The 20,455-nt window shown below is 45.0% G+C and overlaps 1 protein-coding gene across 1 annotated transcript in view; it reads right to left on the minus strand.

Annotated features, from left to right (window-relative positions):
* si:dkey-65j6.2 (uncharacterized protein KIAA1755) overlaps positions 1 to 12,086 on the minus strand; it is a 38,521-nt gene extending 26,435 nt beyond the window's left edge. The window contains exon 1 of the mRNA XM_036534126.1: positions 11,794 to 12,086. Coding sequence (XP_036390019.1) covers positions 11,794 to 11,796 — 3 coding nt within the window. The 5' untranslated portion in view covers positions 11,797 to 12,086. The remainder of the gene's footprint in view (positions 1 to 11,793) is intronic.
* Positions 12,087 to 20,455: the final 8,369 nt, after the last annotated feature.

A 20,455-nucleotide genomic window follows, 5' to 3' on the forward strand; every position in this document is an offset into this window, starting at 1 on the left:
CGGCCAGCTGGAAAGGAAGGGGTGTAAAAAGACACAGATGTGCGCTGGAGACGGTCGCGGAACCCGTGCTAACAGCGCCTGTCTGGTTAAGATAGTCATGCTAATACAATAAGACTGGAGCTCAATTTATATGTTATCACTGCTCTGCACTCCTCAAATCAACCAACTGTGCTAGAAAAAAACACACACATGCTGAAGCAATTGAGTGCAAGACTGATTTCAGCTTTCTTCCATGCGTTTCCAAGGAAATATAGCCTTTTTCTTTGTCCTGCCAGAGACAGATGTTTTAAAAAACATGAGGCAAATCCAGAGGTGAAGTTCCTGTAGATCCAAGTGTGTTTTGCTTTACAGAGGCTTAGGGAATGCAGAGACTGCATCTGCGTGTCACTAAAAGGTCACAAAGACATGTTCTGCAAAATATAATAGATCAATGGCTTAACTAATAATTTACCATTTCATATATTTGAAGTTTGATATGGATTTGAAGCGTCCTGGGGCGGAAAAAAAAAATCATTTGAGAAAGCTCCCTTGGAAAGTGTTTTGATGGAAACACGCTGATCTGACCGCCCCTGATGGGGCTCGTTGTAAACGCTTGTTGCAGCCTGCCCGACACTGTCCCTGGGTTTTACTTTATAAACAGTGACGGCGTTCGAGTAAAGAGGCTTATGGTACTAAAACAACAATACCACATCCTGGCTGACCTTGTGACAAGTTTTGGTAATTCACTCGGACAAGCAGAATTAGGCGAAGGGATTTTTTCTTCTTCTTTTCGTTATATCAGTGGCTCAGGCTCTAGAGTCATAAGAAGGTCATGAAGACAGATCCTTAAACATGGGTGCAGGTATGCAGGTTTTATATGCAGAGCAACAGCTTGGCACAGTGATCAAGAAACCAGGCTTAGAACCGTAAGGTCTCCAGCTCGACTGCAGGTCGAGTTCGGACGGTGTACGTATGTTGCACCTTTAAACAAAGCGCTCGATCTGAATTGGGTCAGGAAGAAATCTCCTGTATAAAGGGAAAATATGTAAAAACAAATGTAAGCAAACAATTACGTAAGTCACCCTGGATATGACTGTCTGCTAAACAAACACAGCAATAATACAATGCTCTGTTGCTCACAGTAATTCAACTACGACCAGAGGTTTATGCTCAGCATAGCTGTGGCAATGGCATTGCTCTGGAGATGCATATTCATGTGTGGCTGCACTGCACTTGCTTGTGGCGTCACAGCAATCGCAGTTGAGAGAACTTTCCTGCATCCATGGCATGTACCTGAGCACAGTGTCCTCAATGAAAAATTCTGCCTCCTTAAGCCGACTACACAAGTTTGCCGCGATACAAAAGTACTGAAATAGAGAAGCACCACAGTGATTGCTGCCCAGGCTTTAATCCATCCCAGGTGCAGACGGGGAGTGGAAACAGGCCCGAGAGCGGGGTCGGTGTGCATAAATATTCAGAGAAATGCACTCGAGAGCCGTGTGGCCGAGTAGGACCTCAACAGGGGAGCAACGGCACATCTAAAAGCTGCTTGCAGGACAAAGACACCGAGACAAAACTTTTAGCAAATGATCAGTTTGAACCACATGGGCAGTTTTTAACTTATATTACAACATTGCAAGTGTAAATGAGATCACTTCCATAAAATGGCAAAACAATTGTTTAATCTGCCAATGAGATATGGCGTAGAAATAAAAACTGAGCTAACGACTCAGGTTGTGCCTTTGTCACATATTTGATTCCACATTACTGTGCTGTTTGGTCAAGGATGCATGTCATCCAAGAGAGGGAACCCCAAACAAGCACAAGACCCAAACATGCTAAGTTAGAGCAGGTGTGAAAGGAAGAGGAAAAAAATGACACATCTTAAAACAAAGTTCAGCTAGATGTGTGCAACTTGGGATCAGTGTCCCAACTTAAATTTAATGACCCAAATACTTGTGTATTTACACCATATTTAACTACACACACTGTAATTACATACATACACATAGTTACTTACTTACAGTTAAACCTGTTTGTGGATTATGCAATCACGCCTCTAATAAATGCAATGTGTATATATGCACAAATGTTGCTGTGTGGGTATACAGTAGCATCAATGTAGTACAAATGCACACATATTAGGGCCACTTCATGTAAAGTGGGACCAGGATGAGTGATTAGCATGGTGGAAGGCAGCTGGTGGCATCAGAGGTTGGTTGCACCTACACTATGTATCCTAGAGGAGCACGGGAAAACCCGTATGAAAGTCTCTTTATAGGGTAACAAGAGATTGCTACCTTAAAGAAAGAACCAGACAGAAAAGGTTAAGATCATTTTCTTGCAATGTTTAAGGTTCATACCTGACAGTATATCAATGAATGGTCTAATATAAACCTTCTACAGTGTGTGTACTCTGGCATGAAAAATGGAAGTTTTTTTTGCTGATTTATAACGGCAGTATGCTTAGGCGGAGGTCCTCCTGACAGTCTCTTATTGAGGTGGCAGATGTGGTGTAAAAACTACTTGAATGCTCCCTTGCCTCATTCTCAGAGCTGGACACTGTGCAGGACCCTGCAGTGCTGACAGTCTCAGATGTGCAGCACAGGCCAATGGAAACACAGTTGAAAAGGTGCTGCTAAATTTGAATGAGGAAATCAAACTCACTTTAGACCATAACATTACATATTATCCACAGTACACTGGCAGATGTAATTTTCAAAATACATAGCATTATGTAAATGACATGCTACAATATGTACAATCAAATATCTACAAAAGTACAAAAGTACTTTTATCCCTGACGGTTTCAAGTATAACTGGAGCCAAAAATTGGAGAAAGGGTATTTACTTCAAGTCACGCTTAGCTTGTATTGTAACAATGCATATCTGGTCTGTCAAAACTAGATTCCTGCTGCTGGACATCATTGATGCACTGTAGCATCTAACCCATAGCCTGGTGACATAGTGTAACAGCAGAATTTATTGCCAATGATGATATAATAGCATTCTGGCAGTCTGTTCAGTGACAAAAACAATTCCTACTAAATGAACCCAGTGCTTCTTCAGTACTTCTGCACTTCTGTGGAAAATTCTTTCTATCCCAAATGGTGTGGAACTAGCCGCCTCTGCCCTGTTACTCAGTGTGCTCTACTGGCTGCTCTTATCCAGTCAGGAGGACTGCTGAGGGACTCCTAATTACCTAGGAGTAGGTGTACAAATTAGGACTTAGCTCAAGGCTAAAAACACCCTATGACTAGCTTTTATTCTTACTCTAACACTTAAGGGCACATTTGCCAAACAGGGTTTTTTTCACACATGAGTTCAGCTTTTCACTTTCAGTGGCTTTGTGCGTGCTTCCCCCGCTTTCTGCAGTCTGGCCCAGTCTGGCTCTCTACCTCAAACCGAAAGCTTTGCTTTGGCGGAAAAGTCCACCTGTGTGCTGTTTCCGTTCACGCGATTCTGGACCTTGCTGTGGGGGAGTGAATGCTTTCTTGTGGTAGGTGGCATCTGTTGGAGGTAAAAATGGCGTAATGTCTACACAACTGACTATATAACTTCAGACTGTCCTCCTCCTGGAGCCATGAGGGGAGCCTCGCGTGAGGCCTTGGTGTCTGGTTGCCTGTTGGCCTGCTCTCCGCCTTGCCACCCAAGCCACATGCTTGAAGTGGCTCAGAACCGACCTCCACTCGGGAACACTGTGAATGCTCTGCGTTTCAACGGCAGCTTGCGCAGGCGTTGAATGAATTAATGTAGGCATAAATAAATGTGAAACGCACTTGGAAATGCACCCTGTGAGCCACGGGGACTACAGTCTTAGAGAGGGTGTGTTCCCTAGCCATCTGCAAGACCAAGACTGTGTCTGCTTAACAAGCGAAATTGAATGGAGCCATTGTAATTCTGCTCTAACTTAAAATCCAAAAGCCGAAATGTGGCATAATGACCCATGGTAATAAAATGCAGGACACATGTACTATAGTATCAGGGAAAACTGTGGATTATTGTGTCCAAAACTGGGCTTTGTCTGCAGGCCATTCCTTGTCGTCCGTCACATTTTGCCATCGTTTTACATTTCAATGTTTGACGCAAGAACCCGGCAGGAAAAAGGCTTGCTCTGTCCTCCATAATGTCATTGCTGCCCTACAGACCTCCGAACCTGGCTGATTTAGCCACTCCTAGCCAAACTTTACATCACACTTGAAAGACATAAACAAGTCATTGGCTTTCTTAAGTAAGCCTCTAAGGGGATGTGTGCCTCAACCAACCCTGACAGAGGCTTTTGTAAACCTGAGGGATTCTGCAGCTAGTGCTGCCCGTCCCTCTGCTCGGCAGATTCAAACCTGCTGAGCAACATCTGTGAGACAGTTTGTTTCTGTTGTCCCGTGGTTGGCTGCACTAAGTGGCTTAGGTCTGTCGGCCTGCTGAGCCACACCTTTGTCCTGTTAAAAAAAAGACTGCTGAAGATCTTGTGGGGGTGTGCTGCAGCTGTATTCAAGGACACCTCTCTTTCCATGGATCTTCCCATTGCCCCAGGGGTTCCTGAATTAACCCATGCATTACTTACAGCCCTTTATTTCTCAACCTCTCTTTCACTAGATGGAACATAATATGTTTCCAAAGTGAAAGTCAAAGGTCATGGGCTTAAGTAAGCTCAACTGTGTGGCTGCTAGCTGCTTCTGCTGTATTTCAGGATTGATGGTGTTATAAATGGATCAAAAAATAAAATGAATGCTTTTACGGTTTCTGAGAATGACATTTTCTGAGAACTACATTTTCTACTCTTCAGTTTAGAATATGAAAAATATGACAATTTGTCCCATATATTCACACATACTTCCAGTAAACATCTAGAACTGGGGAAGCACATTTACATTTGCATTTATTCATTTAGCAGATGCTTTTATCCAAAGCAACATACAAAAGTACATACAGTGGGCAAACAGGCACAAGGGCAAGATGTGTACACGTCATACAATGCAGATAGTGCTGAAGCTGAGCACAAGGTCGGTGTAGCAAGCCAGAACTAATCTAAAGGTTACATATATCGACTACAATCACTGGGACAATAAAGTACCACTGTACTACCTAGGCACTGTTCTTCATTCAAATACATAAACTACCAACACACTGATTTTCATAAAGGATCTATTGTAATGACTTTTCCCCTCCAGTTTTCCTCATTTTTATCATTTTCAAACAACTTCTCATCAGAGAAAATGACCATTGAAGATATGGAGACATCTTCCCAAAAGACCCTGACAACTCATCGCGTTCTGCAGAGATAACAGCTCTCCCGGTAAACCTCTGGCTCTTTGTCATCCAAGAGGATGTTTGTTGAACTAACAACCCCTTTTCAGCCTGTCAGATCATTTCAGTGCACCCCTTTGATGCCAGAGCTGCACATTTACATGGCATGAGGGCCACCAGACATTAGGCAATGGCCCACAGGTAAGCCCACGCTTAGTGGAGATAAGAGACTGGAGCCAATTCAGCGAGCCTGCAGCTGAAGTCTCGAGCACAGCAGAAAATCCGCCATGTGGGAAAAGCAGTCATAAAGTGTGGCTGTGACTCAAGAGTGACTCACATCCCTGAGCAGTCTGGGAACAGGTAGGTATATCAGCCCCCCCAGCCCAGACACAATACTACCCACATTACAGTCACGTCTCTGGGGACAGAGGGCTGAGGGAAACGCAAATCCATCAGGAGTTCCTACGTGCGTGTAACACGGTTTTACAGCTCCAGGGTGTGTGCAAGCGCGTCTGCACACAGGTCAAACGCAGACATAGCAGCCCTTTATCTGGCTGTTCCCAGACTGACCGTAAATCACTGTCAAAATGCCTTTATTTGAGTGGTTAAGAGTCTGACTTTTAATGCCCCTTTCTTCTTCTTCTCTGGAGTCTGTGCTTAATGGTCTGGATTCAGTGATGAAATATTGCAGCAATCCTCACGTTAAACAATGCTAATGAGTGTTTTTTCAGTCTTTTTTTTAATGTTTTCAGAAATTCAATCACCCACAGACTCCTCACCAAACCCTTTTCATCTGAACTCGTAAATCGAAATACTTGCAAATCCCAGAGTGCTGGTCGCCTGAACCACCCCTGTGGGCAAAGGCCTTGTGCTGCAGAGCACGAGGGCAGCCTCTTCAGATGGGAAGCGTGAGCGGGCAGTCCACCATCGCACGACTGCGAATGAATGAAAACAAATGGAGGGGGAGGAGGGGAGGGGGGGTGGCTGTGTTTTCAGCTGGCAACAAATAGCAGCTCTCTCAGCTCTCATCATGTCATTCCCTCCTCTTTCTTCCTGTCTTTTTCCTCTCTTTCTTCAGAAAGGGGGAAACTCAGAGCGACAGTGCTGCCTTTGTCTCCCACTGCTCCTCTAGGCCAAACTCAGGGGTTTGGCAAAATACACCACGACTGAAGTAGGCTGCTCGCTGTTAAAAACAGAGCCCCTAAAAGAGGGAGTACTTAATTTATCCTGGCTTCAATGCCAGTTAATGTCACCTGTTCAAGTGCATGCAGCGTGAAAAGCTATCAAAGTCTAAGAAACAACTTCTTTTTGTATTTATATGTTGGGAAACAGCCATTACTGGAGAAGACACAAAAATTTCCCAAAAACACAATCTCAAATTTCTGCTTTTTCTACTCTGAAGCACCTCTAGCAATGAGGCAGGCAGAATGTCCCCAAATAACAGTGCTGTTCAAATCTGTACCCTTGACATGAAACTATGGAAAAGGTCTGTTATTTTCAGCAAAGGGATAATTCATGTTGATTCACTGACAGAGAGTCACATCAAATATGCACTTAGACAAAGCTATTCACCATCTGGGATGGCTTTTGGTCGCTTTGGACTGACCTGAAAGGTGAGTTAAGAGATGTTTCTGTCCCTTTTAGCTCACAATCTCATAAAAAATATCTGAAGTGTTGGACTGTACATTATATAGGGATATCAAAGGCACTAGAAGCCAATGAGCTACAATCAGTGGAAGCAGAGACTTTCCTTCATGCAATGACCAACTTGTGTGAACCTGAACGTGTTTTTGATCAATTCGCATGAATAACATCTGGTTCCTGGTTTACCTGATTGTATTGAATGTGACAGCGTTAACTTTGTGCACTTAAAATAAAATACTTTTAGTTATAGTTAAAAAGCAACCACTTGTTAAAAACCACAAGTTAAAAATATTCAATGTCAAGCAATTTTGCCAAGTGCAATCGAATTTCTAAGTAGCTAAAATAATTCAGTGTGGAGAGCATTAAGTTGCAGTGACAATAGACACAATTAAGTAAGATGGAATCAGCTGCTGACAGGTGATTTCTGTTTTAATTGGCAAGCTTGTTAATCATGAAAAACATAATTAACCTCTTCTTAAGCCCTATTTCTGCCACCACAGAATCAAAACAGCAGGCATGGACTCCATTTGTATACGGGCACCTGCACAATATACACTGTGAAAAGATACTGTAGCAGTTAACCTGGCTACTGGAGTCCAGTTAAACAATACATTAGAGACTGTTCGAAATGAAGCACACATACTGAGGAGGGCACTCCAGGGAATTCAAAAAATAAGGACTGTCATTGGCTGTCCCTCATTCATTCCATCCTATTCCTGTCTTATATGCTGTACACCTGAGGAAAAAAGAGAAGTTCCTAAAGACTTCATTCCAACAGCAGCTGTGTCTGGGCAATTTGCCAGGGGAACTTTTGAAGTATTCTTTCAGCGTATTTTAAGTATGGGATTATAGATTTTGTTGTGTACAGAACATTTGAATATATATTTTTGGGTGGACTCCGTATGGTACTCATTGGCAGGGACTCTAAACCACTTCTGTGATATCTGACCCAAAACTTCAAATAAAAAAGGTTCCAGATTTCCTCTGTTTACATCTTCTCAAAAACCTTTTTTCCAAGTTCAACATTTGAATGCCAAATAAATCCGTCTGGGTGCTCCCCTTGAGGGACAGAGCTTTCGATTAGTCATAACCGACCACCACCTCACACCCCTCCCATAGTCAACATAAGCCAAACTCAAAACAGCCCACGTACCCCCTCTGAGCACTCCCTTTTTCAATTTGGCCTAAATCATTTTCTACACAGTTCACAGAATCCAGGAATAACAGGGTTTCTCATTGCCCAGCGGTCAGGCTTGAAACATCCCATGAGAGATGCGAATACTTCAGAACGGTCAAGAATTCAATAACATCAACCTGCCTTTCATTTCTCGGGTCACAGTGTGAAATAACACTCCTGAGAGCGCCGAGTCGACCAATCAGGTGCCGCGTGCAAATCGCACGGACCACACCTGCGAATCACGCACCAGGAAGTAAACAGGGCTCGCCGCAGCGTTGGCATGCAAATGTTGGCCCTTGGCGCAGGTCGGCCCGGGGAATGAAAACGGCCCTTCAGGCAGGACTGCTGGCTGCACCCGGGGCTGAAAGCCTGCACTATGTTCCCGTGACCCACCCAACCCTGCCTGGGAGACCCAAACAGCTTACGGGCAAGCCCGGTGGACATAGTGTCGTCTTTGTGCATAAAAATAACCCTGCGTGTCTTGGAACGGGAGGGGGTGCTTGCTGTAGTTATATGAGAGGCAGAGCTCCTCTAACGGCTGTTAAAATACACAGGTTGGAGAGATATCCCCCTCTAATATTTATGTGCCTTTCCAGAGACAGGGTCACTGAAGTCCAACGTACACTGAACACTGTGAACCTAAACGTTTCCTCTTCATTCTGTCAGCTACTTTGATGAGGGTAGTGGTGCCTATTTCAGTATGCAGTAACAACAAATACCTCAGGGCAGGGCAGATGCATTGAAACTGATAACTGAATGAAAATGTTCAGTTTATCTGATTGACAATATCTGATTAAACTGAATTTGTTAATGCCACAGGATACTGGTCAAACATAACTGATTGTTTCTGTGTTAGCCACACTTTCGAACAGTCCGACTGTAACTAGTTAATTACTATGACTGAGCGTGTGTGCGTACAGATGCCAGGGGCAGTTGCTGTTTTTTGTTCTGCCTGCTGTCTTTTTTCAACCGTTTTCAGTGGGAGGAGTGTGCATGTGCTGCAACAGGTGCTGTATAATGACAGAGGGGAGTTTGTGAGAATCAGACACTAAACACACACACACGCACATACAGACATGCATAAAACCGAATACGCGCGCACACATGCACGCACACGCACATGCAGACATGCACACACTCACATACACGCACACAAATGCACACTTAGACACGCACATACACATACATTAACATAACATAAATTCATACACATCCATGCACAAACACCCTCACATAAACAGACTCACACAACCACACGCATGCCTGCACACATGCACACATATGCACATATGCACGGACACACACAGACAAAGACACACAGACACACACATTCAAACGCATGCACGCACACACATACACATGCACAGTCGCACACACATGCACACTCACTCTGATTTGACTGTTTTTACATTGAGGAATTTGAAAATCTGGCTTTGCATACACGACACAAACCACAACCATTAATCTGAATTGTCTCAACTGCATCTACGTTCATTCAGGGAAAAATCAGATCTGATATCAGAAAAGACGTACTTAGCTTCTTTCATAATTTTACACAGCACTGTATTGTTCAGTGCTGCAGTCATTAATTTTGTGGAGAAAAAAATGTTTGACTTGACAGGAAAGCATGCCATGACCTCTAATAAACACCCACACTGAAATGCTTTCTGGAGGATCCAATCAGAGAAAACAGATGAGAGCACTGTTGAGCTGCGATGAGTTGTCATTGGCTGGGGGGTGAAGTCCAGATGAGTCTTGTTTGTTTGGTGGGACACCTGTGAGCTTGTTTCTCTCTGGTGTAATGGCTGTGAACACACAAGCTTCTAAATAATGGCTCTGGTATCTGCAAAGCCATAATCTTATCTGCAAATGGGTTCCATATCAAGCCGCGAAAGAGTAGAGGAAGAAGTTTCAGATAAGCTTGCGTTTGATAAATAATGACGGTAGACTCTACTAAATTTAACATTAAATGCATGCTTCATTTTAGTTTGGAAAATCATAACAAGACAAAAGAGGTCAGATGTGAAAAGAATTTAATGCAAATTTTATTCCATTTCCAAGCTCTGGCCTTTTATTATCTTTAGCATTTTGGCTATTTGGGATCAGTCCCAGCTCTTAAAAGGCTAATGTCATTTGCAGTTCCTAAAGTCAGTCACCATGACCAGAATGGTTTAGCACTGGTCCAAAGCACAACTGCCAACGTCCTTTTCACAGGTGGGTCTCTAGCAGCAAGTTTTAGTTTACATAAGCTTTGAATACATGCACCAATACACATATTACCTCTCCCAGCATATAAAATTACAACCTTCAATACTGTTGCTTGCTGAAAAGCAGGTGTTGCACACTAACAGTCCACTATATAATGCTAACCTTTGTCAATGTGATAAACAGCAGTAAACAGCTAGTGTCTGCATGTGACCCCCCCCACCACCAGCTACTGTACAACTGAAAAAAAGAAAGAAAAAAGGAGGTGCTATCTGCTGTTATAACGTAAAACCTTCAGCTGATAAGACTGAGACAGGAGCAGTGTTTGAATATAAACTCTGACAATGTCAGAGCAAAGTCAACCGCTTGGCAAGTGTAAATATATTCCTGCTTATGAATGTACGAGATGGTGTGTTTTTGTTAAAGTGCATGCATGTGTCTGCACGTGTTTATGAAAATACATATGTAAGTGTGAGAGAGGCTGCGTGTGTGTGTGTGTTCATGAGAATATGTAAGTGGGTGTGTAAATGTATTTGTATGCACACACAACTTAACACACCTCCACCCTATGAAAACAAGTAGATTATCATGAAAAAATAACAAATAACAAGCATAATCTTTGAAGATCTATGATCACTGGGTTTGCAGAACAGCAAACATTATATTTACAACCCCAATAAGCTCTGCAAATGGGGCGTTCTCGCACCAAAACACCAATTATATCATCTTGAATCAACAGTGAGATTTGAAGTTGGTTTAAAAACCTGCTGTCAGGCAATTTAAGGGAACTTAAAACCACTTATATTAAAGGGCTCCAACAACAGGCGCTAAAGCAGACATCTATTTTACCCACTTACTCATCTTACTCAGCTCTCGTTCCTGTGTAATCACACTGAGCCAAATTAACCGGTGATAGCCATTCCCCTTGGAGATCATAGCGATAAGACAAGTGGAAACAAATACAGGACTTATGGTGACCTCATGGGACGAACTTTGGGCTTTAGCGAACTAAATGTTCATGGGTTTTGAGGTCACTCAGCAGACGGTGCATCACTGCTGTGTGTAAATGAGAACTACCATGCGATGTTCACAAATGTGTCTTCATTATTTATATTCTACAGAGCAATGCGGGGAAATCCTCTTTCTGTAGTTTCATTTGTTTCCTGCCTGAGAGGAATTGCTCAGATGCCGAAGCAAGCGCTACTCAGCAGTAAAGACACAGTGGCTGCATTGTTAAGCTCTTCAGTAGGCATGGTAACCTAAATCTCTCACCTGAAAGCAAAATGCTGTACCATGTAACTACACTCAGGCTACATGGAGAGAGGGAAACCAGCCGTTAACCTGCGTGTTTCAGAGTTTGTTGTGAGGGTGCCTTTCAGGCTGTTACTGACAGCGCTGTGACCGCAAATTCAGACAGCATTTCACAAAGTTGTAAAAACTCTGAAACCACAGTCCCAGCACTCATGTCTCTCTCAAGAGCCCACAGAGATCTGGAAAGCAGACGCACAACCAGAAAGCAAACCAACAATAAGTGCAGTTACCATCTTTCCTAAGGTGTCTTGGCTATCCGGCTGCAAGCAGTCATCCTCCTCACTGTGTAATCCTGTCTGGGGGGAAACTTTTGTGGCTATCCGCCCCGGGGCTAATTTAGTCCTCTGTCCATGCTGATCGGCACTAAAAGAACGGCCAGAAACGAAGGAGTCTCCGTGTCTTAAGACGCGACCGACTGACCGGGGCAGCTCCCATTCTCTGGCGATTTTCTGGCCGTCTGTCAGCCAGCGTGGAGAATCCCCTGCTGCAGAGAGCTCAGCTGCCTGTTGTGCTGGCTCTCTCCCTCTGCTACACGCGATGTGCGCTGACCAAGGAGTCGAGGAGAGGGCAGAGCATGCCAACAAGGGAATGAGAGAGAGAGAGGGAGAGAGAGAGAGAGGGAGGGAAAGAGAGGGAATGTCTGAGGAGGGGGGGGGGGCGGAGAAAAGCCTTCCCTTTCAGCGGAAATCCCCCTTAAGACTTTTCAGAGTTTTCTCAGCGGCTACTCCAGACCCCTCTCTCTCTCTCTCTCTTTCTCTCTCACTCTCACATACACACACACCCACACACTCTTCAGAACACAGCAGGCAGAACAAGGAAGACCTAACGCCTTCTGTGCCTCTCCCTTCCCTACAGTATGGTGTCGTGACAGCATATCCCGCTAGACCCTGCCCTGCCCCCACCACACAAAAACACACACACGTGTAAACACAGCAGAGATCCCCCCTCCACCCCCTTTGCACCCCTCAGCGGCTGTCTGCGATACATACTGCATCAAAGGGTCCTCAAGCACAGAGTGTCAGCAAGCGTGAAGGACGCCTGCCACACAGACACATGGTGACAGGAGGGAGTGTCGATGGAATGTTTCACCTGCGTGGTGCATTGGTAAGTCAGGGAATAATACAGGGGAGAAATGTTTGGCAGAGTGGATCAGGAGGCTAGCCAGAGGGGCTGTGGGAAGCTCCCTTTCAGAATGTGGGCAGACGCTGGATGAGCTGACAAGAAGTGTCTCCTTTAACCCCTTGCCCGAACAACCAGAGACTTCCCAAAAACAGAAAGAGATCAGCTCAGGGTCTGGGAGGATGTTCCAGGTCAAGAGTGGGAAATACAGGTGACGGTAGGATGTGACCAAACTGCTCTCATGAAGCCCATCAGCCCACAGGGTTTTCATCAGTGTTTTTCATAATGGTACGTCCGCTTACAGGGCGAGAACACTGGCAGCGCTGAGCCCTTTCCAGGCTGTTTTGTGTGGGCCAACGCTGTTCAAGTTTTGGGGTTTTGAGACCCTGCAGGGATGAGAACCTAATCCCTCCCGGTCCACTCCTCTGCAACGAGCAGCAGGCAGTCCCATTGGGACGGACGTGTGAACTGACAAACCTCTCATTCTTCTGCAGTCCTCCAACTGTGACTAACCTTAAACAGGTCCTTTTTAGATCTGCACGCCCCCACGGTGGCCTTCCACCCCGTGCCCTTTAAAACTGTGCGCAGTCGAAACCCGGTCACGCACCACAACATCGCTCCTCTCGGCCAAACTAATAAAATCACGGTCAGGCAGACTCCAGAATTAATTAAATGTTTTCGACGCCATCTCCAGTTTGGACTGGGCCTCCCCACTTGGCCTGGTTAGACACGCCGGTCTCTCCTCACCATTGTGTCCAGATGTTTCTGAATAAGTTGATTGATGACTAAATGCATCCCGCACGGCTATTGCGGCCACAGATGTTCCTACTGCCCGAAAAACAAAAAACGATCAACAGATGTTGAAACTGGCGCTGTCCGTCTGCAGGAGGAGGCAGCTTCTGCCATCCATCCACCTGCTGATCTCAGCGAACTCAGTGGGTTTGCTCTGCATGGCTCATTTCTGGCTGGTCTGCGAATGAGGACTTCATAAACATAGCTTAAAATTTCCACGCTTGTTGCACATTGGGCTGGTATGACCTGCTCATACCAACGTAATGAGCAACTGCACCAGCTGTAACTGAACTGGTGTCTCTCCTTGTGTGAGAATGCATGCCTGTGAACTGACAACATTCCTTCACTTCTGTGTATGCGTATGTGTGTATATGTGCCTGTGTGTATAAGAGATATGACACTTATACATGACTTAGCGCGCATGCATGCAAGTGTGCATGCATGTGTATGCATGTGAGCTGATGACATTCCCTCGTTACTGTGCATATGGGTATGTGTGCATACACATGTGCCTGTGTCTATACATGTGTGTACAGGTTTGTGACTGGAGACAGTGTGCAAAGCAGTGTGTGTGGTGGGATAAGACATGGAAGCTAGACTCTGAACTCTTCAGCAGAAATCTGTCAAAGAACTTAATTTTATGGAGAACAACTCAGTCCCTGAAACAAGTCAGTAAATCATCTTTTACAAGACCTGCACCTCCAAAATCCACTCACCGCTCAGCAGGTCAGATAACAGGAACCTCCAGCATGTGTTGGGCTGAAACGTACCCGAGACATGACAAGTGAGTCATCTGAAAAACCCTGCTCTCTGAGTCAGAGATCTTCTGGGCGAGAGTCAAAGTGAGATGATTAAAGCCAGTGACGAGAGACTTACAGTTCATCAACCCCACAATAGGTGGAGCTGTCAACTTTTCACTCACTCATTGACCTGTCATGTCACTAACCAGTCATGATGGTTTGCTATGGAGAGCCATTTCTTCTGATTGGCTCATGCAAGTGAGTGGCCATCAGCATCTGCTAGCTCCACGTATTATGGGACTCAGGAAAAAAGCAGATGGATCCCTTTCTGCCTCCTCCATCAAGATGAAGCAAAAGGCAAACAGGTCAGCCAGGCACTGCAAGGTGCTCCGTCGGGAAAGGTCACGCTCTGCGACGGAGCGCCTCGGAAGGTTTCGAAGGCTAAAGCGCAGGCCCTGGGCTGAGAGGGGGCGACCGCTGAAAAGCACAAACAAAGGCCAGTGATATCCGTCTTCCACTCTCACAGCCCAGCCCTTCCCTGCCGATTCATTATCTCCGTCTACCAATCTCTGAGCAAACACTAACCTCACTCTCCCACCGGCTGTGCCCCAGAAACTGGCGTTTACAGAGCACGGGGAGTGCGCCCCCATTTCATGTCCAGGCTTCCTGCACTTATCTGCACTAGGTGGAGACAGAGCGGCCGTCCTACACAGGCGAGGAGCTGGAAGCACGGCAGCACAGAGTAAGAGGGAGGACTCCGCTCCTTTCTGTGGCCGTGGCTCTCTTCCAGGGAGATACCAAACTGTTTACGGCTCTGATAGGCTTTGTTTGGGCTGCGGGATGCGTTATCGGGGCCGTCAGTGCCAAATTCAGTCACGATATGTAAATACAGATCTCAGACAGGAAGACCGCCCAGACGTGACTTCCCCTGGAGAAAAGTGGATGACATCATTACTCAGTTCTCCGTTTCTGGCCAGCGTCTGACAGCTAGGCTCTAGCTATTGTACAGTGCAGAGTGACAAAGCACAGCACACACTCTTCTGTAAGCTCCTGTCATTGCATTGTTGTCAATGTACAGTTATACAGTCATAGTGAAAGTACATACAATATGGGGAAGGGACCAGCAAAACATCATTAGTGGCTTTTTCAGAAAATACACACATATAAAGCATTTAGAATGGCCCTCTGGGAAAAAAAATGTGTTTGGCTGGACATTTATCAAACAACATAGTTAAGGTTGTCCAAACAAACGCTTTCCACAAGTTTCACTTTCAACCAAGCATCTTTTACCAACAGCTCAGATGCTCATCTCAGATTAGACTAATGAACAAAATGACTGCTCAGTGTAATGCTTAAAGATTGAAGTACAACATTTAAGAGAAAAATGTCAATTTTTCTGTATATTTTGTTTTCTTGCCATGTTTCTCATCATGTTTTAAATAATAAGAAAAATGCAGAACACAGTATGTATATATTATATGATAAAACTGCTTAACTTTTTCTATCATAATGACACAAGCACTAACATTAAATAACATTGCTGTGTTTTAACTAAATCTACTGCTTCAGTATGGTCTGGCCATACTGTGTAAGTCTGCTTACAGTATCCTTGCATATCCTTGTCTCTGTTTTACTAGGGCACAAACCAGAGTGACGATCATTCATAGAGACATGAAAATTTGCACTGTAGATAATGAAAGCTGATGGGCCTCCAGGTTGCTGATCTAAATATACACTTTTTGATTTGGGCAAGTTACCCTTCTATGTACTGTGCTGCTGCTGCAGATCCTCATGTCAACCCAGTGATAGAAGCTAGTGGCATAGTGTGTGCGTGTGTGTGTGTGTGTGTGTGTGTGTGCGCGCGTACGTGTGTGTTACAGGGAGAGAGGGAGAGAGACAGACCGTGAGAGAATATATGTGTGTGCAGAGAGAATTACTAACCTGAAAAATAAACACACCTAAAATGCTAGTATTAACTGACTACCAATCACATATAAGATTACAGATTACATCTCACAGATTAGACTTGATTTACTGTTGCACTCTTTTAGGAAATTACATAACATTTAGGTAGTTAATGCATATTACCAATATTATCACCAGTAGATGTAAGTAAGTATATACGTACGTTTATTTTTTCTGTATCTATAGCTACTACAGTATTACTATGACTATGCTCATTTGCTACAAGTGGAATCACTATAACTCAGTGATCATATAGCATGCCATTATACATTTTTTCTACATAATGTCTCTTAAATATATATCTCAGCATACAACATTGTGCCAGGAAATGCCAAACATCTCATTTCTCCCACTCATGTGTTATTAGACTGTCTTCACAGGTGGGAGTTATCACCTTTGGCCAAGGGGTGGTTCAGACAAGGAGGTGTAATCTGACAGGAGGCTCCTCCCATCCTGTAAAGGTAGGGTGCCGCCCCGCTGCAGGGGCCCCCCCATGCCTGAGGAAGGAATGCCAGCAGAGGGGGCCCTCAGGAGACAAGAGGACCTACACTCGGTGGCCCTGAAGCTGCATGCAGCTCAAGGAACGTCTCCCTTATTGAAAATATCACATGGGTTCCATTACAGCTGGCCCGGGCAGCAGGCGGAAACCTTTTTATAGAAACGGGGCCGGGGCTTCGAGGGAGGGGTGCTTTAAACATTAAAGAGTGCTCCGAGTCTGCTGTCTGGGTTTTGTTATGGAGGGGAGGGTAAAGCGACAAGCCCTGACTCATCTCTTTCAGCCAGACATTTTCGATTAACAAAAAACCCCCCCCCCCCCCACCACCCCAACTTATCCCCCACCATCCATGCCCTGTCCTTCTTTCTCCCCCTCACTAGAGGCGTGAATGGCAGCTACTGATTTATTGAAACATGTGGAATGCCAAACGTCGCTGTCACGCGCCTCTGAGGAGATGGGAATAGGTCTTCACGCTGGCTTCGACACGCTGCTTTGAGTTGACCTGTTTGTGACTTGGCTGACGTGACCAAAACAAAGCCCTCCACGGCGCTCCGCTTGAGTGAAAGCAGACCACCATCCCCTGCTGCCGCAGCACAAACTGAAGTGCGCAGAACCAAACCGCTACAGAGGCTTCCAGGTTCGGAAAGTTATTTTCATCCAGAGCGGGGGGGAGTCTAACCCATCTCCCGGAGGCTTGAACGCATGCCGCTTTTTTGCTCCAAACCTCTGCTCTTAATTGCTTAATTTCCCCAATCATTCATTCAGTTTGACCCCTTCCACATTCCTGAAAATGATTAATTACAGCAGACCAGCTGTGCTGGGAGAATCAAGTGGGCCAAATGCCAGCATTCCCAGTGGTCCTCTGGACATTGAGAGTGACACCTTGGTTAAGATAACATACACAGTTTAAGATCCGTGTCTTATAAGTAATTACTACTGCAATCTACTACAGCAGTGAAATATGCACTCCAAGCATTTGGCATGAGGTGCCAAATTAAGGAATTCTTTTTCAAATTTTCCAACACAAATGTATTAATTACCTTGAAGTAAGACAGTAATCGTGTTCTTTTTTGGTGCTTTATAAGTAATTTCCGGCATTTACTTCAAGTGCAACATCTGGGATGAAATCACGGAACATGGAACCACTTTGGTCTTTTCAACTTTGGAACACAGACAATCATTAAAACAAAAAAACTTCTTAGAGGAAGTAGTGTGATGCATTCAGACACAATACAGGAGCAAAAGAAGGCTTTTTAAAATCTGGCCATGGAGACCCAATTTGTAAAAGCCTCTTTGCCGTGACAAGAAGATTAAAGGACAATGACACGCTAAGTTTTTGGTTACTGAAAGAAATTGTCTGCAGACCTCCCACAGCAAAAACGCCCTGCATATTAAATCTGCACAGCTCATGTATCCCACTTTGACACTTTGTGTCACTCTTTTTTCTCTGTAACAGAACAGTAGTTAATGCTGGTTTAGGGGGGGTCTTCACTAACACAGACTCACTGGCAACAGCGCTTGGGGCACGTGCTTGGTGATATTAAATGCTGAGACACACCCAGGCTTATTTCGGGAGGGAACGCTCGCCCATGCAGCTTGGGGGAGCGGGAGGTCCACTCTTGGCGGTAATTGAATGAGAAGAGGATGGATTGCAGACTGCAGGGTTTCTCTCATGGTGTTAGTGACACCCACACGGCCATGTTAGGTGCAGCAACCTACATTCAGGCCCTCTTTTCTCCTAGCAGACCTATTCTGTGAACGTCCAGGGTGTCAGGTGTCAAGGCGTGGCCACAGAGGCAAGACAGCTGTACAGGTATCATATATATATATGGCATGGGAACAGGTCACTTGGATAGGACATCCTGATAAAAAAGGATGCCTCTGACCTAGAGGAAAAACACCTTAAGGTTTTGTGCATTTAGAGGAAATCCCCAACTTTAAACCTGACGCCCATTCATTTTGTTCTGTTGTAGACTGGTGGTATCCACTCCTATTCCTGGATACCCACAGGGTTTTAGAGTCACCTTTCCACCAGATGGTCAACATCAGGACCCATAGGGGATTACTTTCCAGTTAAAACCTGATCTGGACAGCTGCTGAGATTCACTCGGATAAGGTCCTTGATTCAAACCCAGGCAGCATTCTACAGCCCAAGACACTGCAAGTTGAACAGTACAGAATGCGTCTGAGGGGAAGAGAAGCTGGGAAAAAGCAATGTTGAAATACAGTTGGAGTACTGTGGAGGATTTCATTGGCCGGAGTGGAATTGGATTGCATATCTTTAAACCCTACAGAACTGCTTGTCGGTGCTTAAAGCATGTCCTATTGAATAAAATGACATCAAAGGGTTCTCTGGGAGTGGTTATTGAGAGCCCCCTGTGGAGCCTGTTCAGGTGCACTGGTTGCCAGGGGAGACACTTAGCATGCGGGTCAGCCGTGATGCTCTCATGATCCTACAGACGTGAATCTCTCTGGCTCCCATGATTGCTGCTGCTATTGGAGACATGAGCTCAGCCTTGGAACTGCCAGAGAGTAGCTGGAAAGCATTAAGCAATAAAGGACTTATTCCTTCATGCAAATGAAACCAGACTTTAAACTCTACTTTACATGTACTGTATGTCAGCATGGAACTTGGACAGTTTTATGTAAAAGGGTGGTGTTGTCAAGCAGTTGTCAGAGAACTCGAGTTCTTACACGCTTCACATTCAGTTCCCTGGTGGGACTACGTAATTGTACCACTGAGCAAGGTACTTAACCTGCTCTGCTTCAGTAAATATCCAGTTGTGAAGTGGACAATGTGTGCACTGTATGGTACATAAGTCAATCCAGGTCTGTGTGGCAAAGGTACTGTAATGTGTGTGTGTGGACAAGGATGCAAGCATGTGCCGACTCCATATGATTTATTGCGCTAAACCAAAACAAAAACACTTACAAAAACAGTAAGCCGAGGGAAGAACAACATGTAAGAGTTGGCCTGACGCTGGCATCCCTCTGCCCCAACGCCCTCAAAATACTTATGGACTTTTTTCTGAAGACTAAAGCTTTTCCATACTGAATACATAAGCTGCTTAAATGAAAAATGTATGCTGCAGAAATTATAATCGTTTGAAGATCGGCCATAGACGCCCTTTATATGCCCCATCTCCTTGACAGCACAAATGCCTTCCACAGGGTTTCTGAAAACACCCCTATAAATCAATGTTATCCCATTGTAGAGCTGGACTACAGCCTGCGACTGACCTCTTTGTGAGTTTGGTACAGGCATAGTATTGTTAAGTACTCTCAACGTAAGAGGTTTCACATGGAGTTTATCACGACCGCAATCCGCGTGCCTGTCCAATCATACATGTTCATGGAATGTGCAACTCATCTCAAATGATGATTCACTGCAGCGGAGAGGTAGATTTTTTTTTTATGGTTCCCAGCAAGGCCAGTCAGAAATGACAGGAACGAGAAGGCCCAGGTCAGTGGTTTGTTGAGCTCCTAATGGGAGAGCGACTAATCTCTCCACGATTTATCACCCCCTTAGAACCGTGTGGAACCGCTAATCCCCGGTGGGGAAGCGGGAGGGTGTAAAAACCTCTCGGCCCAGTGTGGTTTGGAGGCAACAGATGTTTTTTTTTTTTTTTCAGCCGGAGCGCCGTGCCAGAGAGGCTGCGGTCTAGCAACCGTCGGGGGGCAACTGTTGGGAGGGGGGGCGGAGTAAATAAAACATGCTCGGGAGGACATAACGGCAGCATTGAAAAACAACACCGGCAATGGGACTGTTTACTTCAGGAA

This window comes from Megalops cyprinoides, chromosome 7, assembly GCF_013368585.1.
Source record: "Megalops cyprinoides isolate fMegCyp1 chromosome 7, fMegCyp1.pri, whole genome shotgun sequence".
Taxonomy (NCBI): domain Eukaryota; kingdom Metazoa; phylum Chordata; class Actinopteri; order Elopiformes; family Megalopidae; genus Megalops; species Megalops cyprinoides.